Source organism: Pezoporus wallicus, unplaced genomic scaffold (assembly GCF_028554395.1).
Source record: "Pezoporus wallicus isolate ANWC-B61680 ecotype Strahan unplaced genomic scaffold, APGP_CSIRO_Pwel_v1 scaffold_6362, whole genome shotgun sequence".
NCBI classification, from domain to species: domain Eukaryota; kingdom Metazoa; phylum Chordata; class Aves; order Psittaciformes; family Psittacidae; genus Pezoporus; species Pezoporus wallicus.
In genome coordinates this window covers 6,014,212-6,038,199 of record NW_026637663.1, presented here as the reverse complement: position 1 = coordinate 6,038,199, position 23,988 = coordinate 6,014,212, and the positions used below count along the sequence as shown (strand labels likewise).

At 41.7% G+C, this 23,988-nt stretch overlaps 1 protein-coding gene across 6 annotated transcripts; it reads left to right on the top strand.

The window, feature by feature from the left end:
• The first annotated feature begins 1,970 nt into the window (after positions 1–1,970).
• On the top strand, positions 1,971–23,582 carry UNC93A (unc-93 homolog A). 6 transcript variants are annotated; one of them, XM_057406948.1, is made up of 9 exons: positions 1,971–1,989; positions 4,515–4,717; positions 7,096–7,277; positions 8,021–8,250; positions 11,230–11,349; positions 14,629–14,846; positions 15,958–16,093; positions 17,535–17,666; positions 23,041–23,582. In XM_057406948.1, exons 2-9 carry the CDS (start codon positions 4,631–4,633, stop codon positions 23,304–23,306), a joined length of 1,371 nt encoding a protein of 456 aa, XP_057262931.1. In that variant the 5' UTR covers positions 1,971–1,989; positions 4,515–4,630; the 3' UTR covers positions 23,307–23,582. The 6 variants fall into 6 exon arrangements, with proteins under 6 accessions (XP_057262931.1, XP_057262929.1, XP_057262932.1 ...); XM_057406946.1 differs by lacking the exon at positions 1,971–1,989 and adding an exon at positions 3,791–3,874; XM_057406947.1 differs by lacking the exon at positions 1,971–1,989 and adding an exon at positions 4,310–4,414.
• Positions 23,583–23,988: the final 406 nt, after the last annotated feature.

Below are 23,988 nucleotides of genomic sequence, written 5' to 3'. Positions count from 1 at the left end.
CTCTGCAGAGAGGTCAGCTGCTGAGCAGGCCAGTGTCTTACCTTCAGAATACTTGAATCTCCCCTTAGGCTAGAATTAGTATGTATGAACACTCTCATACATGCATTCATGCATTGAAAGCTCCAGCCAAGAGAAATGCAAATCTCAAGAGCAGAGTAACAGCTATAAGAAGTCCAACATCTAAAGGAACTGTTTCTCTGGCTAATAAAAACTAACGAATGAGCCTGGACTGGCATCACACCATTCTACCCTAGAGTCCTGCATTTTCTATAGAGACAATATTAGTTATTTGGACAGCTGCATTCAGCAGAGCAGACGAGTGTCCTGTGGTGAAAGTCTCCTACATGGTCCTACTGATGGAAAAGTCACACCTTTATTCAGCCTATGGCTTGCACCTTCTTTGCTCCTTCTTCGCTCCTTCTTCATTTGATCCTCCTTTTACCATGAGCTGGCTCTGAGCCCAGAAGACAAGGCATCTCTCCTCTTTTTTAAGGGATAGGTAGTGAAGCTGGAAAAGGGCCTCATCAGATGTTAAGAACAGTGCTGAGAGGAATCTTATAGACAGTGAGGCTAGAAGCAGTGTAACAACCTGTGAGAAAACCAGCAGTTTTCAGGTGACTTCCTTAAGAAGCAAAATTCTAGTGGCACTCAGGACATGAGGCAAGGAGGGAGAAGCACAGAGACGAAGGCAGGATAATGGCTAAAGAACAGCAAAGAAGTAAGGAAAGACAACATACATCAAGGACATAAAGGAAAATTGAAATAGACAGTTTAGTGCCTCCAGAGAAAGGCAGAGGACATCAGCAGGTAAAATTCAGACAGAAGTGGCATACTGATGTCTATACAAGGGTCTTGGGGGAACAGATTAAAGGACAACATCTGTGGACGCACTGCATGGTGTAAAAGGAACAGTATATTTGAAAGGAGAGAAGGGAAATTTGGAAACAAGAGCTGAAAAGCTGGAGGAGGGGGGGATGTTTGGGCCCTTAGAGGCACATAGGAGCAACTCATACTGCTGGGATCCTTCACACGAGAAGAACCATTTTCTTCCAACTTTGTGGGCAAAAGTCAGTGTGAGCTCACGGACTGGCAGCTCCCTTCTCACCTGCCTCCAGGAGAAAGCAGCCTTAACTGCATGACCTGTTCAGCTCAGTGTTATGAATTTCACATCCGAGATTCTCTCAATATGTAACGGCCTATATTTCCTAAGGCCTCAGTCAGAATGGCTGGGATTTGCAAGGCATGTGTGTCACATTTAGCCATTCCTGCTTCAACTCCAAAATCAGCAGGGCACCAATACAGATGAAAGAAGACTGGAAGAACAGAGCAACATGGCCAGGTTTTCACAGCAAGAAAGGAAATGCTGTGTAGGCAGTCTGGACCAAACAGCTCTGGATTTTAATTAGGCACTTTTCTTCTGAGGGGTCTAATAAAAATGGAGCACTTGGCCATTGGTCTGGCAGGTGGGAACATTGCAGGTGAGTCAGCCCAGGCTAATGTTCTGGGAGAACAGGACTTTGGAATAAAAGGAATAGCTGTATTTGAGTTAGATGTGCCTGGACATCTCAGCCATACAAAACTGGAGCAGCACAAGACAGCATACAAGGGCTCTGTAGTACTGCTACAGCTCAGGACCAGAGGCTCAGTCCTGATGTTCCCCTCTAGTACATCTGAAATGCCCTTATCATGGAAAAAGAGTAGGAATCAACTGAATTTCTTCAAGTGAGAATATGAAGACTCTGTCTTTACCCTCTCCCCCACCCTTGTGTTTGGAGTCACCCACGGGCAAGCACATGTCCTTTGACCAGTGCCAGTTAGGGCAAGCTCTGAGAACAGCTCTTGCACGCTTGCTCATATTATGTGGGTGGCCAAACCACTGGCCAGCTGGCATATAAAAGTGCTCATCCTTTCTACAGATAGATTCAAGGGATAGTGTGTACCACCAAGGAGCTAATTAATTAAAAACCTCCTAAACCAGAAAATCCTGTGGTGAGTATTCTGGTTGGGGGGGGGGGGGGGGGAGGAGGAGGAGTTGTTGTTTTGGTGTAGTTAAAAGAACTGCCTAAACAATATGTTTAACCAGGAAAGAGTAAATAGGGAAATGATAATTATAAAGCACAATTCCACCCCACCCCCCACAAAGATTAGCCTCTGGTGCTATAATCTTTTGAGCAAAAAGCTGCCCTCATTTACACTAATAAACACAGGAAAACAAACATAATCAGCTGTGGGATGCAGTGATGAACTCAACCAGCATCTTCTATTTCTCACTTTTGCGATTGCACTCCGACAGACATTTCAGTTTGGCGGCTGCAGTCTTGTATGTGAAAGCTAAACCCAAAATGCGGTGCACAGCTCCTGAGGCTCACTTAATCTTAGTTAGACTGGCAGAAATAATGAAAGAGGTGTCAAGGGTGATACACAGCAGGCCCGCTGGAGCCCCCCGCTGCCTGGTACCAAAGGAAGAGATCCTCAGCCTTATCAGATCTCCTTGGTAAAGACTCCGCACATTCCTAAGGAGAAGCTCAGGACCAGGCAGTTGGATAACCCAAATCTCTGGGCAAGAGATATGGAACAGGCTGAAATGTCTTTGATCAGTTGAAAGGAGAGAGAAAAAAGAAATAAACTCCACAAAAAAAACAACCCAGCACCCTCCCCCAAATGCTCTCCAATACTGTGCTGCTGAGAGGCCATGACTGAGTTAGGAGTTAAAAATTCCTCCAGCACAGAAGAGCTGCAGATAACCCATCCACCACCACGTGCTAAACATAGCATCCAGTTAATGCTGATTTTTAAAAGCTGTGTTGTTATTACTGCTTATGTAAAAAAAAACCAAACACTAAAATAATTGCTTTTATAACTAAGTCTGCTTTGCATTAGCTTGGTTCTTGCCTCTGCCAGAGCAGGTGATAATTACACTTTTGTTTAGGGTAAGCATTGTTCTTACATTTTCTCATTCATTTTTCCAGCGATTTTAAACCTGTGGGCTCAAACCTCTGGAATTTTGCAGACTGTTTCTGAGAGGCACAAAACAGAAACAACCATATGATCACCAGGCGTAAACTTCTTTGAAATGTTTTCACCTGAAAACTGCAACGGTCCATAAACCCTAAAGACTGGAAAAAGTACTACCGGTTTGGTTTAGAAGCCCTGTAGGGGATTACAGACACCACAAAACAAGAGCAGCATTGTGATAGCATTGAAAGTGTTTGCATGCTGAGCATAGTAGTCTGTAAAATTAAAAGACAGTATTTCACCATTTAGACTTGCAATATAGCAGTACCTTTAACAATAGAGAATTAAAAGATTATGTTTTCTGCATTATTTCATTCGAAAAGATGATAAAACAGAAGAAGAAAATGAAAAGTCACACATTGGAATTTTCTCCAAAGTAGAAACTAGCTGCGACCTCTTTAAAGTATTAAATGAATTAGTACGTTAAAGCTCCCCCCCCCATGTCCCTGTGGAAAGCAAAATTGTGCCATCTAGCGGGATTTAAACCAAGTCTTAGCTCTGCGTTCCCACTAGGCGCAAACGGACACCATATAGACCACCTCCACTTGAATCTGTTTACATTATTGTGTGGACTTTCTTGTATTCCACTTTGCTCCCACGTCCAAACGCCTCCTCTGCTACAGCTGCAAGAAGGGTCTGTTCACGCTGCCAGGCTTAGGGGCAGAGAGGATATTATATGCTCAGAAGGGGAATATTCAGAAACTCAGTCCGGACCTACATGATGGCCAATGTGTCACGAACAAACAGAGGGTGCAACTTCACAGGGCAGACTCTTAAAACAGGTAAAAGCAGGGGCAAACACAGCAAGGTTGGCTGGCTAGGGGGAAACTTCACTCCTTGAGCAGGCAGCACTGGCAAGGTAAAATACATCCCACGAAAGCTGTTTTTTTTCCCAGGATCTGGAGAAGCTTTTTAATTTATCTGCTTTATCCGTTTTTCTTCTTGTTTTCTGATTTGCTGGGAAAGATAGGGGAAAATGATTTTCATTAGTATGACTTGGTAAATTTGGAACACTGAAGCCACAGGGCTCACCATGGATTAAGACTCTCCCTTTTGCCATGCAGACAGCAATGCTGGTTTGCACAGTTTTAGGGCTGGTGTATGCAGACAACACTGTAACACAATCCCATTTCCTAGTATGCTTTTGTAACCTTAGTTAAGCAATAGGCTTAACACAGATTTCAGTATGATCTTTTAATCTTTGCCCTTTATGGATTAGTGTACCTGTATGCCAGACAGTCGTTTCACTGCTTGCAATTTTTTTCTTCTGTGCTAGTCGTAGGAGAGAACCATATAGCATACAACTGCAATACTAAGTCAAAGTGCTCCAAATGACTTACATACCTATCTAATAAAACCTGCTAGACAGGAGTGCTCATTATTGCCTCAGCCACAACAGGTCCATAACAGGAGTAACAGCTCCATTTTCAGTATCAGTAAAAGTAAAGTTCACTGGCCAATCCTCAAATAATTAACAACTCTTTCCTCTACACATGCAGTGAGAAGTGACCTTTTCCAACAAAACATAAGCTGTTTTTCTCCAACTCAGATCATCCCCTGGAATAATTGGATCATCTCTGCCTACCGCCAGACCTTTTGTCTTGTATGAATCAACATGGAAAGGAATCTTAAGAATGTTTTGATCATTTCTTTCGGATTTTTACTTCTCTTCACTGCTTATGGAGGACTCCAGAATCTACAGGTAAGAGGAGATTGTGCTACTGGTTGGCAGGACAGTTGGCATGGAATACCATCAGGCCAGCTGGTAGTGTGAGACCCATCAGTCTTTCCATGGTTTCTGCAAGGAAGGCATGCAGGTGGGTTAAACCATCAATTTGCTACAGGTTAGTATTCCTCACCCTGATTCCCAGCATTTACTGAATATTTTATTCTAGTACTTCTCAAGTAGTTTGAATACTTGTGTCTGAGTACTTTAGGTCTGCAAATTAGTCGTTAGGATGAAAACTGAATTTCTGTGAGATTTTTCTCAAAATAAGATTTTGCAAAATGGAAACCAAATCCCATTTCTGGAAAGGGTAAAAGAAGATATTGCAAAATGGAAAAGAAATTTAATCTCTGGAAAGGGTTTGTTTTGAATAATTCTAAATTTCCAAAATATTATTGTTATGCAACAATGTAAAATATAAAATGCACAATCCATTAAGTATAATAATATAAGTATAAAATCATACAATAATTCCTGGCATCATGATATAGCATAATAATAAAAAATATTATTTTAAATCAAAGGCAGATTTGCCTTGTATTGGTATTAATATCTTAAAGCACAGTAGCAGAGATGGGTTTATAGAATGACAGGTCCCTGCTAGCTCTTTACATTTCTTTCTTCTCCTTTCCTTGAGCAGTTTCTCTTTGTTGACAGTGTCAAATTCCAAGTTCAGGGAAGTTCTGCACAAACAGTCCTAAAATGCATGGAGATCTTATGAGCTGTGCAGACTGATAAGCCAGGGAAAGATAAACCCAAGAAGCCACTAGTCAACCTACCATCTGAAACAGGGCACACTCAGGGTAAGTGCTTGAATATAAAGCCTCCTCTAACACTGCAGGAGGCAGTGGTGCTGATTCACAAATAGCCCTCTTCTTTCTCCATTTTGTCTTGGTGGTTAAGAGGACTTGATGAGATGTAATCAAAAGTAAGTTATTTTATTGTATTGTAGCCTGCAGGAGAAGTATTAAATCCTCTTATAAGGAGAGATTGTGGGAGCTGGACCTGTTTTGTCTAGAGAAGAGAAGACTTGAGAGGGCATCTCATTAACGCCTATCGATATCTCAAAAGCTGGTGCCAGGAGGATGGTGCCAGACTCTTTTCAGTGGTGCCCAGCAACTGGATGAGGAGTAATGGCCATAAACTAAAACACGAGAAGTTTCGCCTCAACATGAGGAAGAACTTCTTTACATTGAGAGCACTGGAACAGGGTGCCTAGGGAGGTTGTGGAGTCTCTGTGAAGACATTCAGAACCTGCCAGGACACAGGTAACCTGCTATAGGTGGTAGGAGGGTTTGACTCGATGATCTCCAGAGGTGTCTTCCAGTCTCAACCATTCTGAGGTTCTGTGATTCCTCCCTCAAAAAAAAAACAAAAAACAACAACCCAAAGCAGCAAGAATTGAGCTAATCATATGATTTTGAAAGCCTGGCTTCTAGTTTTTGGAAGCTGTAGCTGACGAAACTGGGCTTGTGGTGTTTCAGAGATATGACCTCTGTGATCAGGAAGCCTCTTTGCCTGTTTACAAAGCAATCATTTTGATTCTCAGATATGCTGACCCTGCATAGCAGAGAATCTCCTCACCTCCCTTTCCTGATACCTGCTTCTTGCTAGGGATGTTGTGTGGCTGCCATCATGGTCCTGCATGGCCAGGCCATGTAGCTGCTGGAGGGCTTGGAAGTGTTCAGTGCAGGTACCAGCAACCTTGCCCTCCTATAGCGCTCTCAAGTGCTACCCTCAGAACATCCATTCCCTCTTCCAAAATCGAACTGGATCATGTTAGCTTTTAATGAAAAGGAAAAGGAAAAAGTTGATAAGCAGCATCTCAATCTTCTCATTGCAAGTTTCACAGTATCAAGACAAGAGGAGAATTTTTAAGCATAAAAAATATAAAACTTGGTTAGATCAGTAACATGTTATACCTCCCTTGTGAAAGTGTCGGTGAATCAATTACTTCCAACTACAGAGGGCTGTTGTGAGCTGTGAACACTTTAGGATATTTGGACCTTGGCCTCGGAAGAATTTAGAAATGTCAGACCTGTATTTAAAACAAAGAATCTTCCACTGTTGCTAAATCAGCCCTTGCAGTGCAGATCTGATGATATTCCTGCCTGAGACAAAAAGCGAAGGCCAAGAAAAGAGGTTATCCTTCATTCAGCTTGCTTTCAAAGAGAAACTCAAGCGAATTACATTAAATAAAGTCTGACTCATGAAAGCTTTGAATCTGAGCAATGCTCACCTGGTTTTGTATCATATTTTCATAAATAGGCTATCATTGTTAGGAAAAACACAATACACAAACAACACAATGACTGTGATAAAATTTGTCTCAACTGCTGTTGTTGTCAATGCAGAGCAGTCTCCATTCAGAAGAAGGCCTGGGTGTTGCATCCTTAAGTGTTCTCTATGCTGCGCTCATCTTATCCTCCATGTTCCTCCCTCCAATCCTCATCAAGAAGCTGGGCTGCAAGTGGACCATAGCAGGCTCTATGTGCTGCTACATCGCATTCTCCCTAGGAAACTTCCATGCTAGCTGGTACAATTTATATACTTTAACTCTGTCTATTGTGTTTGAATCAAATCAGTAAGGGCAAAGTTCGTTCTTCTCTGTGTCTGTGTTGCAAAATTTAAAGTTGGATGCAAAAAGTGTTACCTGTAAGAAGGAAATGAAGCAGAGAGGTAAAAATGTGCAAAAGGCCAGAATGAATGCATCCGTCCACCCACCTGAAGCTGCTTCTCTAGCTCCTGTGTGTAGCAGAGATTTCCCTTCAGAAAAAAAAAAAGGAAATCATAAATTTCATTAAAACCCAAGTTAATTTAAGGACCATTTTTGAGAAGATTGAAGGGAAAGCTGTCTTCTGGCCAGTGGTTCTGGGAGCAGAGGACCACAGGAGGATGCCAGATTCTGCTTTGCCATTTCAGAGGTGGATGAAGAGCTTCTGCTCTCCAGTGACAGGGAATGCAGTTCTGCAGAGGAAGGTTGTTTTGATCCATCTTCTGAAGGGCAGGTGCAATTTGATTCTCAGTTACAAAAGGATAAGGCACATGAGCACAGACCTAGCCAGCCCAGCCTGGGCCTAGCACCTGGACACAGCTGGGAGTGCTTGCACATCCTAAACTTCATAAGATTGTCCCTTTCTTGGTTCCATGTAACGGATTTATTGGATCACACAAAGGATAAATCTATTTCTTTATGTTTATTTTTGTGACTGGATCTTTGGGCAAATGATTATTATGGTAATGGATAATAACTATGCTAAATAAAGTGTTCTTTGGCAGGTACACACTAATTCCTACCTCTGTGATCCTGGGCATAGGAGGAGCACCACTATGGTCTGCCAAATGCACTTACCTCACCATAGCTGGCAATGCATACGCTGAGAAAGCAGGAAAAAATGGGAAAGACATTATCAACCAATACTTTGGGGTCTTCTTTCTGATATTTCAGTCCTCCGGCATCTGGGGAAATCTTATTTCATCCTTGGTATTTAGCCAAGCTTCCTCCAAAGGTAAAATATATTTTAAAATCTTGGCACTTCTTTCTATAAACATCAGCTGGTTCTAGATAGTTAAAAGGTAGATTTCTGTAGCTGAGCTTTCACAGACAATGGAAACAGGCACTTTTCTCTGGAAGTGTCTATTTTCTATCATCTTTTCATCATCTATAAAGAGAATTCAGACAATCAGCTCAAAAATAAATGTCTGTTGAATTCCTTTCGAATTCCACCCCTATATTGTAACGCATAGATAGGCTCTGGCAGTGGCAGTCTTTCACATCTGATTTCTGTTTAAAGTGGACTAAAACAAAAGGCAAAATACTGAAGAAGCCTTTTCACAAAGCTTGTAGTATCGGATTGATTTGCTGTTGAGCATTCAAAGTTAGTCAAGCCGATGCTGGTGCTTGCTGAAAATGAGTGCTTTACAGAATTGTCAAGAAGAAATAGAAGTAGCTGTTGGCAGGAGCCTGCATGCCAGGGCTCCTCTGCTGCATTACAGGCTCAGACAGCAGATGCCCATGTAGCTTGAAGAAATCACTCAACAGTGCTGCTCTCATTTCCCATGCTTGTAATTGATATAAGCCTTAAAAGGGCAGTTGTGAAGATAAATTAATAGTTGGATGCCACTGCAGAGATTCAAAGTAGAAGGGTGTATTATCATTGCAGTCTCCAGTGCATTCCCTATCCTGTCACAGTCTGAACAAGATGGACATAGAAAGAGCCTTCCATACACACTGCTACTATGAATAGCAAGAAGTTAGCTCTCTCCTCTGGCTCAGTTCAGCAGTATGTCCTCTAGAAAGTATTCAAATAGGTATTAGGTTAAAACTAAATGTCAGGGAGCTGGCATCAGGTTTTAGTATTTGAATTCTTGGGTTTATGGCAAAGTAGTTGTCACAAGGTGTGGCACTTACTTCCTTTAAACCTAAGAAACTACAAATGAAACACGGTCAAAGCAGAATGCTAAAGGACTGCATCAACTGCAACAGAGCCCTGCTGATCTAATGACCTGATCCACATATCTTGGGAGGGACTGTCTGTTCTGATTTCATTTGCAGGACAGAAGCTGTGGTGCAGCTGTGGGGTCTGCACAGAGAGCAACCATTTTACTCTCTTCAGCTTCACAGCACACATCATATTAATAAGGGGATTAAAATACTGGGGGTTTATTTTTTGGTCCTGTAAATCCCCTCCTGATTTTACATTGGAGAATGTTCCATTAAATTCTAAAGAAAATATTTTACTTATTTTTTGCCAACTACATTGGATTTCAGGAAATGCTCTTTTCCTGGGAGGTGTGCTGTGAACAGCTCTCAAAGCCAAAGTCCTTGCCTATCTTCACAACAATGATGAGCAGTCATACCATAAGCTTTCCAGCTGTGCCTTCTCAGTGAAACTCAGCTTTAAAGTAGAGAGAGCTTCTTGTGGGTGAGGGGGTAAGGATCTCCAGTTACTCACTTCTTTTCCACTCCTCTGACAGTGCAGCAAAGGCACCCACCTCTATTGCTCATATGCTTAAAATGTATAATTTCACTGAGCAGCCAGAAAGATAGATACGGTATGCACCTACAGAATCAAAATGCATAAAATTCAGACACGTACATACACTTGACATATTGCCTGCATCACTGCATCCAGACACAGCAAGGCAAGCTACACCATGAGGTAATACTACAAAAGAATGTAAAAAACAAGAGTCATCCTTTCTTACTCATCAATATTGCAGCTTTATTTGTAGAGGAACAGAGCAAACCCTGCCTTGCAACTTCCATGTCACTAATTGCATGTGCATCTTCATCTAGAGGATGCATGAACAGATAGAAAACTTGTTTTACGGACTTCTGCACTCTACTAGTGTGACTCACCATTTGCATATGGTGATTTTGCTCCAGGTCTGTTTGTTCAAAACTGCAGTGGTAGCCACTGGCTATAATAAGGTAATGATTTTGTTCATGTTAAGTTTTATCTGATGTTGAACCTACAGTTGTTTATGAAGCTAGCTAAACAGCTGGTTCACATTGCAGCGGCTTTGATTGGAAGCAATGGAGAAAAACACGCTCAAAGTAGTTACACAATAACCTTAAATGCAAAATTACAGGTCAAGCCCTGTTTAAGGAATCAGCCAAGGTACAGTGTATTGCCCTTTGTTATGCTTGGACCAGTGACAAATTCTGCAGTGAAAACATTGAAACAATTCTATGTTTTTTTGATCATTCTTCCCCTCTATACAGCTTATTCAAGCTTACGCTTTGGGTTAGTATTTTTTCTTTACAGGAAGGAGAAAGTGGGCATGGTACTGTGGTAACACACAAGGTGCGTGAGTACACACGTGGCTTTGACATATGCTCAGTACAACACTGATGGGATTGAGCAAAGCAAAGGTCTTACTACAAACCCTGCCAAACTGTTCTAGTTTGAAGTACATTCTCAAAGAGTAATAAAACCAGTCATAAAGTAATAAAGCCAAGAAAAGCTGATTTCTTGGAAGACTCTGTTTGTGGGTAATCATAATTTGAATTCATAAAACAAAAAGATGTCTCAAGGTGGCTTCCATTCCCATAAAGCATACAGAAATCATATGGAGAGGGATAATGTGCCCTGGCTGTAAGAGCTGAAATCCATCAGTTCAGTGGTGGTATAAACTGAGGGACCTGTCTTGTGGGGTATTACGGTTAAGAAATATAGAGAGATACACACTGGAACTTTATATACTTCAAATCTAGCTTGGATTCATATTTTAGTCTTTGGATTTAATCCATGTCTCCATCTAGCCATCAATTCAATGTTCTGCCTTGAGCAACTACTTTTGGTAGATCAAATTTTTATGTGTTAAACTGATATTCTAAAGTTAATCAAATCTAATCAGGAAGGATTTGAAACCAGGACTAAACACCAAGCACTGGATTCTCTTCTTCTTCTATCCTTATATAGACCATGCATTCACCTGATCTCTTCCCTGACCAGTGTTTCTTTTGATTCTTACTGAATTAGTGGAAATCTCAGAAGTGGCATGCTGTGGAGCATATGACTGCATGACTAATACCACTAACACCACTGAGTCAGCAGAACCCTCCAACTCCTTAATCTACATTCTGCTAGGGATCTACACTGGTAAGTAATTCACACAGTCTTTAATGGATATCATTGATAGGGAGCCTACTACTTGTGAAACCTAGTGTGACTTTGTGGATAAAGTTTCCAACTTCCGCCCTCAATCCAATTTGCTAAAAGGAAATAAGGTATGTGAGAGCTGTAAACAACTCCTTCCCAAATACTTTCAAATGCTCTGTGCCAGTGCCTTACCATTTTTGTTTCTAGGAGCAAGGCATTCTTTACACTCTCCACCTGGAATAGAGCTGAATTCCAGCATGGTGACCCCTCTGTTTCACCCAAAGTCTGTGTTGCTCTATAGACTAGAATCATCTATAGACTAGTATGCCCATATTGAAATTAGAGGATTACAGCAGTTTATCCAGTTATTCATGAGATGATAGGTTTAAATTCACTACCTATCTTCAAGATCAACCATAGTGAACTAGTTGCTGATGGCACTGGGTAACTTTATATACACATGCAAAGGTCCAAGATGCCAAGAGCAGGCCAGCTGTAGTGGTACTTGAACTTACCAGCTTCTAGTTATCTGGGGATGCCTATCAGAACTGGCTGGTGTTCTACCAGGTGTAATACAGTTTTAGCACAAGAACTGCACTGTAATTAGAGGTGGACCTGAACCAGGGCTCCCAGAGCATGCAGTCGTTTTCGGGGAGGTTTTTGGACCCCCACTGAGACTTTACAACTTCAGTCAATTCTCATCCGTGTGGCCTGAATTACAATACCTTAGTGTGAAAGGCAAAGATAAAAAGAAGCACTAGACGAAGTGGCATATCTCCCCTTCAGTAACTACAGCTGCTATAGACTTTCCTTGCATAAGGTTAGAAAGGAATCAAAGACAGAGAAGGCTGATGCCATCCAAAATCAGAAAGACAAAAATAGATGTGCAAAGATTCATTCAGTGACGAAAGTTCAAAAAGTATCTGGCTCAAAACAAGTTATTCTCTGGATAAAGTGGAAGTATCTGGAAAGGCAATATGTCACCTTAGCTCTGATTAAATATCTTTGCAGTCCCTGCATACAGATATACCTTCTTTGCTGGGACAGATGCATGTAATTTGCCATACAGAATGTGACTTGGTCAAAGCCAGCCCTCACTGGACAGAGGCATCGCAGGAAAACCTCCTTCCTTCCCCAAGCTCCATTCCTAATTGGTGAGAAAATGCAAAGGATATTCCCCCCACTTCCCTTCCAGAGTGTGCTGGAGCTGATGTCTTTCTGCTAAAGGCAGGCTTGGCTCACAAGTTTAAATTTAAATTCGATGACTAACATATACAGCACTCCCTTAGGCTGGGATCATGCAAAATGAATGCAATCTTGCTGTCTACTGACCCCGTGTCAGTAGGGTTTCATTTTTCTTTTAAGCTCTTAATAAAAGGCATGTCTTTTCCTACCTTGAGGGAACCCAAATAGCTAACTATTTCATTCACAGACGTTTTTTAAATGTTTCCTCTATTTGGTTGCTGAATACATATCTTGCCCAGCTTGGGTGGAGACAATAATGAGCAACTCTTTTGTTGTTTAGTTTTCCCACAAGCTGTGGATATCTCTATTAATGTTCATACTAACCAGTATTAAGTTACTTATCTCCTATAATTGCTATTGATTCATTTGACATAGAATCATAGAATCATAGAGTAGTTAGGGTTGGAAAGGACCTTAAGATCATCAAGTTCCAAACCCCCTACCGTGGGCAGGGACACCTTACGCTAAATCATATTACCCAAGGCCTCGTCCAACCTGTTTGTAAGATTATTTTTTTGTCTTGTAAATGTGGATGTCCTGCTCTCATCCATGTAAGTAAGTCCTTCAGTCAGTACATAAGCACTAATAAACAGCATGGCAGAGCCAACAATGACGAAGCATTTACAGCTCAGCTACAGTGGAGAATCAGGGCACCGAAGAATACAATTTCATTCTAGGAGGCATGGCTAAGAAATAATAAGTGATAAAAAATGGAAGTAATTTAATATAAATCTGTTAACATATTTGGACATTAAGTTTGCAGAAGAGAGTGCGCCCATACATAGTAACGTAGGAGCACATTAAATAGGCAATGCAGATGGGAACAGGTGCCTCGTTCTCCTCTTACTCTGAACTCCACTTGTTTCCATGGATGGAATTCCAGTCAGCATAAGTAAGAGAGGAAACATAATCATGCCTTGCATTTGTAAAGAAGCAATCACTTGTGAATCTGTGGGTGCTCCATGTATATTATGAGACAGTTAACTTCTTCATAACATGAAAAAGATAGTATTGCTTCACTCCACAAGCAAGAAGCCTAGACTGATACATACATGATCATTTTCTGATTAACTACCCCATGTATTCTTTCATATGCTGCTTCTGCTTGGAAATTATAGGGTCAAAGCTGTAATTTGCATCCTTTTCAAGTCCCCCAGAGTTACTCTCTGTCATCTTTAAAATAGCACATAGAATCATAGAATAGTTTAGGTTGGAAGGGACCTTCAAATGTCTTTGAGTCCTACACCTCTGCAATGAACAGGGACATCTTCAACTAGTTCAGGTTGCTCAGAACCACATCCAGCCTGGCCTTGAATGTCTTCAGGTGTCAGGCATCCACCACTTCCCTCGCCAACTTTTTCCAGAATTTTACCGCCCTCACTGTAAAAAATTTCTTCCTCATGTCCAGACTGAATCTCCCCTGCTTTAATTTAAAACCATCACCCCTCATCCTGTCACAATGTTCTGTGCTAAAAGCATGGCTCTGAGCTAACAAAGGAAAAAAAGAAAAGGAAAGAAAAAAGGCAGCATATACTGGGATCCAAGGCAGCAGTTCTACTTCTAGCCCTTTATTATTCTTTCCATGTATTTGGAGGAAGATCTCCCCTAGCCATGAAAAACTTGGCACTGGAAGTGAATATCCCTCTCTCATGTTGATTTAAAGCCTTCTGATAGCTCCCGAGGGAGCTGTTTCTGGCCAGCTCCTTGCCCCCACACCCCTCGCTTGTCCTGGAAGGGTGAGCGATCACCCTCTGTGCCCGATCAGCTGCCCCGGCGTCTGTCACAACAGGTCAGTCGCAGTTAAGCTGAGGGGATTTGAAAGCTGTGCAGCTGTAAGCAGAAGATGTGGATGTAGATCAGGCCTCCTTGTTTGCACAGAAATGGCCTTTACACTGAAGCGGAATCAGAGGCATCTGCCAAAACATCCCACAGAGAGCTAAGCACTAAGTCAGAACAATAACCGCAGCAAGCAACTTCCCATCATTCTTGCAGCATTCCTCAGTTTTTCATGAACTTTTTGTTTTGTTTTTGCAGCTAGTGGTGTGCTAGCTGTGTTGCTGATTGTTACATTTCTGGACCAGATCAAATCTGACCAAGCAGAGACTGAGAAAGAAATACTAGAGACATCATCCTTTTGGTCTACGTTCCTAGCAACTTTCCAGCATCTTAAAGATAAAAGACAGTGTCTTCTAATTCCTCTGACAATTTACAGTGGGTTGGAACAGGGATTTCTTTCTGGTGACTACACAAAGGTGTGGATGACAATGAAAATCTGTGTCTTTCTGACTGTTTTTTTGTGCCTTTGTGTCTTGCTATTGCATCTGAACTCTATTTCCTTGTTAAATGAAGATGTTTTCAATAGCAGTTTGTGGTTTGCTAAATTACTGCTTACTTCTCGAATGAACTCCGAGTGACAGCTTCAAACAGGAGAGGCCAGCAATAAATGTGTCCCTTGGAACAGCCTCAAAAAGAACAGTGTAGAGAGCTTAACTCACCAGTGGAGGCCACAGCAGAGAGCTACAGGTTCAAACTCTTCAGCTTGTTGTAAATAACAAACTGGGAGAAAAGCCAGCAGCCTGCAAAGCTTTTATATTTTCCTTCCTTCTGGTTTCCCTAGAGTTTGTATAAGTGCAAGTCAGCACACATACCACATATTTTATTTTGACAACCTTTACGGTAACAGGGCAAATCCTCAATGTGGCTGGCTGAAAGCCCTCGCCCGTCACTAGTGCAACAGGTCCAGACTCTGGACTGAAATGATTAAAACCACCTCTGCTCCTCCAGTCTCTCTACAAACCTAAACACACAGCAGGTGTGTTCTCCAGACATTTGTTGAGAAAGTCTCCAAAGAAAGGGGACAATCTTCCTGAGCTGCTTATTTGACACTTAAGCTTTCAAACCTTGCATCTGAGCAAATGGGAGAGTGCACTTGCTGCTGTGTTTGAATGGATTGAATGGGGCACTCTGTGGCCCCTTCCTACAGGTGAGGTCCTTTTCTTTGGAGCTGCTCTGTAATGACAATACTGCTGACTGTGGGTTTTCATCTCTTAGGCTATGAAAGGAAGGGCAGAAAATTCCTAGTGCCACTTCAGGAGTTTTATTTGCACAGCAAGCAGTGCTCTGAATTCTGCCTGCTACTGCTCTGTTTGCATGGCATCAGCCTGACTGGGAACTAGGTTAGGAATATAACTGCTGAAGGGCAACTATGTCAATACACCAGGGAGTTGTCAACAAACTCTGTAGCTGTGCTCCTTTGATCTTGTCCATGCTGGCTATTTACCAAATACTCAGGCTAAGACCCTTGAACTTCAGCTGCTTGTTTTTACTGAAGAAAAGGTGCTATCACTGTCTTTTCTCTTCCAGGCATATGTGACCTGTGCCCTGGGGATACATTATGTTGGTTATGTGATGATCTGCTTTTCAGCTGTAAATTCCCTCTGCTCTCTGCTCTTTGGAAAGATCTCTCAGTTCACCGGTAGAAAGCTTCTATTTGCATTAGGTATGTAAAGGTCATTTGAAGGACTAATCACCTCATGTGATATATATCAAACCCAGTGCTCTCCCCTTTGCATGCACTACAAAGGGAGAGCTCACTGTCAACTATCACTTAAAACCAAAGTCAATCTGGAGGCAAACTTCATTCATAAGAAGAGGGGCAGCACAGTTAACCACTGTACTGAGGTCATTATCATTGAGACCTTACATCACTTTGCTGGTGGTGTAGTTCATCCTGCTTTTGAGGGCATTGTCTACTCAGAAAGTGCCCTGCAGCTTTAATGTTTTATAGCTCTAATGCAACCAGTGATAAATCATCTTACAATACAGATGTTGAGGCCTACACTATGCCTGAGAAGGATTTCTCCATTTGGGTGAAACCTCCCCACCTTTATAGAGTTTCAAAGGTTGGCCTGGTGTTCTTTTCACTACTCGTTGTATAGGGAGAAAAAGGAAAGAAAGTCATGCGACAGCATGTCAGGCTAGAATAAATTGAGGGCTTGTGTGGGATAGTAATTTTCATGTTGCTGTGAGAAGAGATGTGTATATTTAAGGACATTTCCCTCTCCAGGGAAGACTCGAATGAGTAATAGAGTAATGGAGGCATTAAAAAATACCAAGAAATATTTCATTTGTGTCCCTGTATCCACTAAGCTTACTGAAGAGAACTAATACCTGACTTCCACTACAAGAGTAACCTGTATTATTAGAATTGTCACTGAGTCAGTGTGCATCTAGGTATTCTAGGCATTTCCTCCACAGGAAATTTTAAACCTGGGCTACAGTCACTGCTTCAGAGATTTTTCTATATGTGTCTGTCATAGGTATATGTCTCACTCTATGAAACTCGCTTTAGAGTAAACCAATAACAAGAACAACAGCACAACTATAGTGTTAGCAATACAAGACCTCTGAACCTCTCAGTTCTGTTTAATGGTCTTTGTATTCAGTTGGTGAAGGTGCACCCGTGAAGGGAGCAATCATTTACAAACCACTTTTAAAAAGAAAGACAAAAAGTCACCAGACCCTCTATATATCCTTAACTGCCTCCTCTGGCTCTGAAAGGAAATCTACAATTTAAGGACTTGGTAGGGAGAGTCAAAGGGTTCTTCCTCCCCCTTGCACATGACTCACATGGTGACTGCAAATCTTTCAGCTGCCCCTTCTCCTACTGAGTGGCAGTTTTTGTCCTTTGGGCTAATCAGCAATGAGGATCTCTCAGCACAGGACGCTGCTCAGAATTATTAATTGAAGACTGTTAAAGGACTGCATTGTCTTGTATTCCATGTGGTATCAACTCTGTCAGCACAAATCTCAATGAACCAGAAAGACTTTAAGATTGACTTGTGCTCTAGTTGGGGGAAGAATTTGAAAGTGTTACCTACTACTATCTGTCGTGTTTGTAATTGCATTTACATTTATCTTCTTTCTCTCTAAATTAACAGCAGCGGTTACAAACACTGCCTGTATAATAGCACTACTGCTGTGGAAACCTCATCCTAAGCAGCTTGCTGTGTTTTTTGTATTCCCTGCTCTTTGGGGCCTATCTGATGCCATTTGGCAGACACAAACTAATGGTAAGTCTTGGTGACAATGAAATATATTCTATAGAGATATAAAAATTCGTATGGGTGTATTTATAAAACAAAGAGTGCATAAAAATTATAATCGGTTTAAGACAGCATCTGAAAGAGATATATTAGTTCATCGGAAAGTAAAAGAAATAAGAACAAGTTGGGAATAAAAAAGTAAAATATTCATTAAACATTTTTTTCTAAGATGAAGAGGGAATAACACTGCAGAAGATGATAATGGGTACTCAGAATAAATATTCTGGAGGAGCATAAGTATTTCAAAGAAAATTGGAAAACTAAGAAGAATGACACATTTAGTCTGTCTTTTGCAATAAAGGAGAGCACTCTGGATAAAAAAATCAACTCAAAGTTCAGCAACAAAAGAAGCAGCAAATTGGCTGTTAGGAGTTATTTGAAAAAAGTGAAGAAAACCACAGAGAGCTACATTATGCAACCAAATAAATTCCTGCAGCTCTGATTTGCTCTATTTCAAAAATCTTAATCCAATGTGATAAGACATAAAAAGCCAATAAAAAGGAACAGAGTCATGGGAGACTTCCACTTGAGGAAAGACTAACGGACTGGAACACTATAGCCTGGACAAGTGATAAGTAAGGAAAACAGTCAGTAAGATAATAGTATGAAAAAGTTTAGAAATTCACTATTTCCCTTTATAACAGGACTAATGGTACCAAATAAAGTTATCAGGCAGCAGCTTTATAGAAATCAAAAGAAATGCTTTTTCTACATAATGCATGATTGAAGTATGAAATTCGTTGCCAAAATGTAAATGTTTTTAAGCTGGAATTACATCACTTCAGGGGAAATATTCTGAGGGGGCTATTAAAGCCTGGTAGTACAGAGGAAGTTTCCAACTCAGGAAGTCTCTACAGCTTTGACTGAGAGAGTCAGGAGAGCACTAAGTGGGGAAAATCACTGTATACTTGCCTCAGTTATTACACTCTTAACCTAGGAGTCTGTTACTGGAAGTATACCATTTGACTTATATGATGTATTACTGTTGTCTCTAGAATCTTTTATGTTCTTCTGCTTTGTGATGTAGTGTGATTATTATGTACTTAGAGTTCAGATAATGAGCTGATATGAACTGACTTCCACAAGGGATTATTTAAACATATCCCTTAATCAAAACTAGAGGAAATTCTCTTCTAGACACTAAAGACAGACTCTAAAATGCTGAAGAGGGAAAGAAAGTGATATATATATATTGTGACGAGTTGAAGTAAAGTCTGCTCCTGACTATCAGTCGCACTCTTTGTAAATCAATGCCTTAGCCTGGGTAAGAAGACAGTTACATATTCTCCCATCTGCTCTCATATTTTGCCTCTTATTTCATGAATATTGTTTTTCTCTATCTCAAATTCGTATTTGGCAGATGCCGTAGGAATATGCATGTGACAGAGCTAGCTCACCTGGGCCCACATCAGGTTATGTTTCTTGGCTTCCCTCCCTTTGATCCCTCTGGATGCTTCGGTAGCTTAGATGATTTTATGCACTAGATAAATTGTCATGTTCCTCCCAGAGAGCCAAAGGGAAAAAAACATCACAGTTCTTTGCGTGGCACTGACAGTGATCTCATCTCAAGAATATGTCCCCACCTCTACACAGAAGGAAGTGACCAGCCAGACTTCTCTGTCCCTCCAGCAGCTCATATCCCTTGGAGGAGAACTAGTACATATGTCAAGGGACACCCTCTCATCTTCTCTCATCTCAACCCACAGACTTGTGCCTTTGGTGTAATTTTAAATCAGTACTCTCATTATTCAAGTTCATGGAAGAACTTCAGTGAGGATTTGCTCTCTCTGAAGTAAAGCTGTTTCCTGCTTCTGCAGCCACAGCCTTCCTGGCTGCTAATCAGGCTTCTTCCCAGCACTCTTGAGAGCTATATCTCAGTCTCCCACCAGGATAAAGGACCTACTCTGTATCTTGCTTCTCTCTTTTCCAGAAAGCCTTGTCCCCAGATACTTTGCTTCTTTCAGAATCACAGAAGGGTTGAGGCTGGAAGTGACCTCTGAATGTCACCTGGTCCAACCCCTTGCTCAAGCAGGGCAACCCAGGCACAGTCATTTACTGTGGACCATGTCCAGGCAACTTTTGAATATCTCCAGGGAGGGAGACTCCACACCCTCCCTGGGCACCCAAGCAAGTGTTCAGTCACCCTCACAGTGAAAAGTGTTTCCCGATGTTCAGAGGGAACCTCCTGTGTTTCAGTTTGTGCCCGTTGCCTCTTGTCCACTTTTGTTAGACACCACTGAAAAGAGCCTCCACCCCCTTTGCACCTCTGTTCAGGAATTTACATGCATTTGAGATGTCCCATGAGAAGGACATCTCCTCAGTCAGGTCCCTGCACACCTGACAAAGACGGACCTGATGACCTCCTTTGGAAAGAAGGTGTAACTGCAGAGAACCTAAGTGTCAGAGAAGGTGGCTGGGAAGTGATTGCAGTTCCCAGCCCCCAGATAGACAGTGAACAATGCTTCATGCTTACTCAATGGCAAGTGAGGTCTGCGGCTATGTGACAAGACTCACCTCCATTACAGCACTGTAACAGGTCATCTCCATTCCCAGATCCCTGCAGAATACTTGTGCAAATTCCATATTTGTGTTAGCTGAGAAAAACCCCAAATGTTCCTTATGCTTGCACAGTATCTTTTTTTGTCTGTACCTTCTTCAGCTGTTCCACAGCCCCCAGTTATAAAATCACAGTTTGCTTTGTCATATTGTCACCCTGAAATACCAAGTGATGACATAAAACCTTATCAGACAGGTGCAGTGACATTACTCCATAATGCTGCTTCCGAGAACGGAATCTCCAGTTTGACATACCCATTTAGGGCTAAATTTCTTTTTCCCTTTATCAGTTTTATACAGATACACATCACATGAGAAATTCTCAGCTCCAAAGGCTATCAGGTGAGATAAGACTTCTAAAACAGCACTGGGGACTAAGGTTTCTGGTCCTTCCTTTGTCAAGCTCCCATAACTGCTGCTTGGGCCTCAGTAGGTTAACCGATGATTGAACAGAATGGCATTGTGCCACGTACTAAAGGTATTCTGTGTTAATCGAAGATGGCTCACTTTGGCCTGTTGTGGATAGTTAATACTGGAGTTCCCCCTAGAGGATATATAGGCTCACAGTAGGTGAATCACTTGATTTTTTAAAGCTCTCCTAACATGTCTGTGTATGAGTGTGGACACCCTCCTTTATTTCCAAAGAAAGTTGCTTCATTTACGAATGTGTAGTGCCCTTTCTTATCTAACCTGAACACAGAAACTATTATTATCCCTCCCCCGGCAATAACTGCACTTGGGGTGTAACCATTATATTGCACTGAGCTAAGCTATTGGGTAGACTACCGTAAAATAAAGTCCTTTCCAGGCTGACATGTATCTTTAGGAAGGATATAAATCAGTCTGGAAGGTTTATATACCTGGACTCAAATATTCCAGCAGTCCTGTTACATACCTTGTACATACTAGTACCAGGAGAACGAGTGGGAAAATAGGCATTGGCAAACAGGGAGGATAATTGCCATGGAAGTGAGCTGCAAAAATTCAGACCTAGCAGCCTCTCCACTTGGACAGCTCAGCAGGTCCTGTTAAAGCATCAGCCAGGCAATTTGCACAGTACTGCAGTTGACTGTTAGTGATAAGGACAAACGTTTAGGTTTGAGGCAAAACCACCACTGCACTCCCGTATAACTGCTAGTTAATACCATGTTTGCACCATGGAAATGAAATCTCTCCTGCCAAATCAGCTTTTCCTATAACTGAACCCTGGACTAGATCCTCACTCAATTCTAACATTGCTTTGAATGAAAAAGAAGGCTTCAAATTAGCAAGGGAAAATAGGTACCAGCTGCAAGCCATTTTTATCTCAACACATGGAATTGTCATGGCATCAGGAACCTTCCTGTAATAACTCTCCTCACTAATCCCTTTCCAGAAGATAACACAGGTCACATAATAATGAGTTATTGTCAAATAATTCACACTACACTACACTCTGCCAGTTTAATGAGGTAAGTACATCTTGTGATGCTCTTGTCCAGATTTTCCATCATGTCTAAATTGAAAAATGAAGTAAATGTCCTTTTACAGTCATCAGGATGCGGTAAGTTTTTACATACAGAAGATATCTCCCCCTTCTTAACAAAACTGAAAGGTTAGTTGAGCCAACCCAGTTTTTTAGAGAACTTTGTACTCCTCTGTGCCTTTTGGCTGAATGTGCATATTTCACACAGATGTGTCGTTAAACAGAGAAGTGGATGAGAAGAATTAAGGTTCATTGTCTTTCTTGCCTTCCCCCCATGCATACCACAGCTAAGTAAGTCAGTGGAAATGCCTGCTGCTTTATTACCCTTGATGCTAGCTAGCACCTGGAGGAAAACAAGCTCTCTCCCCTTCCCTGTGTGCACAGCTAGTCACACCTAGAGGCTGGGAATCCCTCCCTGACTCCCAGCTGTGGGTGTGCAGCTGACTGAACTCAGTGGGAGTTTCCCAGTGAGCACAAGTGCATTGGGATTACCAGTTTAACCAAGTTTCTATGTCAAGAACATTTTCCAGCTGCTGGTCAGAGTTTCTGTATACATCAAAGATAATTTTTTTTCCAAATTGTCCAGGACCTGAAAAATCGGAAAACCTACTTATCTCAGAGGCAAACCTTCGCATATATGTTACTACTGTTAGGAACACTGTGTGAGCCTCGCCTGGGGGCTTTCTGAAGACAAGTTGTGGTGAAAACAAGTGACATGCATTTTACGTGCACAGTCTCTGCGTGTTCTTAGGCAGGTGAAAGAAAATGGTTTGAAGAACAGGTAGAGAGTGTAAGCAGGGTCCATGCAGGTTCCCCCCAAAAGTGGTGAAGGATGGCAGTGGGAGATCCCCATAGCTCTTTGATCCTTTCTACCCCACACTGAAAGAGCAACTTGGACCCTAAGGACCATGTTGTCCGTAGACAAAACTACCTGGAAGCCTGTAAGGACTTGGTATAACCTTCTCAATAGGTTACATTCTGGCCATCTCCTCTTCTTCCTTACTTACTTGCTCATCAGTGCAAGAACCTTCCTTTTTTGTGGCTGATTGATAGCTTGAGAAATTAACTTCCTGTCATCTCACTCCGGTAGAGCCCATCCTTCCTTTCTTTTGCTTTTTCTCTGATAGTCTCTATTTTGTCATTTTTGCTCTGTTATTTCACTTACAGCAATTCACAGGAGCATAAATATTCTTAAAAACAAAGTTGGTGTTTTCCTTTCTCTGACATTTATGAGGGAGATTGTCACCTATTTATTCCCTTTGTGGAAAATATGTAGTTGCAGATTTAAACTCTGCAAGCCTTGTCTCTCCTTCATTCTAGGACTCTATGGCATTTTATTTGAGAAACACAAGGAGGCTGCCTTTGCAAATTACCGTCTCTGGGAATCGTTAGGATTTGTCATCGCCTTTGGTTACAGCACCAAATTGCAAATCTACATCAAACTGTACATTTTATTGTCTATGCTTGTGTTGTCTGTGGTGACATATGGAGCAGTCGAATACCTCGAAGCTAAGAGCTCCCCTGGGACACCTCCTGTTACAAAGAAGGAAGATGTAGGACCCCTCACCCAGGATACACATGTGTAACCCAACAGGGTCAAAGCGATGCAGGCAAAGCAAACTGGCTGGCTCCTACAGGCATGTCTCCAAAGGTGTTCCAACATGTTCTGTCTCCAGAAAGATGGTAAAGGGACAGATTTCAAGGCCAGTATAATGCAAATGTCTTAGGAGTAAAACCTCTTTTGACATCTCAGCTTTATAACGGAAGATTATCTGACTTTACCCTTTCATGCATATGACCAACTAAATGTTGTTTTGGTTTTTTTTTTTCAATTAATAAAGTCCTAATAAATGTAAACAAGACTCCTGAGGTCCTCATATTTCTGTATCTGCGCATCAGACCTAGTACCGTAGGGTTACATAGAATCATAGAATAGTCAGGGTTGGAAAGGACCTTAAGATCATCAAGTTCCAACCCCCCTGCCATGGGCAGGGACACCTCACACTAAACCATGCCACCCAAAGCCTCTGCCTAACCTGGCCTTGAACACCACCAGGGATGGAGCATTCACAACTTCCCTGGGCAACCCATTCCAGTGCCTCACCACCCTAACAGGAAAGAACTTCTTCCTTATATCTAATCTAAACTTCCCCTGTTTAAGTTTTAACCCATTACCCCTTGTCCTATCACTACAGTCCCTAATGAAGAGTCCCTCCCCAGCATTACTATAGCCCCCTTCAGATACTGGAAGGCTGCTATGAGGTCTCC

Bases quoted from the DNA above. Each gene is read 5' to 3' on its own strand.
- UNC93A (XM_057406948.1), top strand. From the start codon at position 4,631: ATGGAAAGGAATCTTAAGAATGTTTTGATCATTTCTTTCGGATTTTTA. The intron at 11,350-14,628 runs GTAAGTAATTCA...TTGTTTTTGCAG, and splicing joins TCTGCTAGGGATCTACACTG to CTAGTGGTGTGCTAGCTGTG. The intron at 16,094-17,534 runs GTATGTAAAGGT...CTAAATTAACAG, and splicing joins AAAGCTTCTATTTGCATTAG to CAGCGGTTACAAACACTGCC.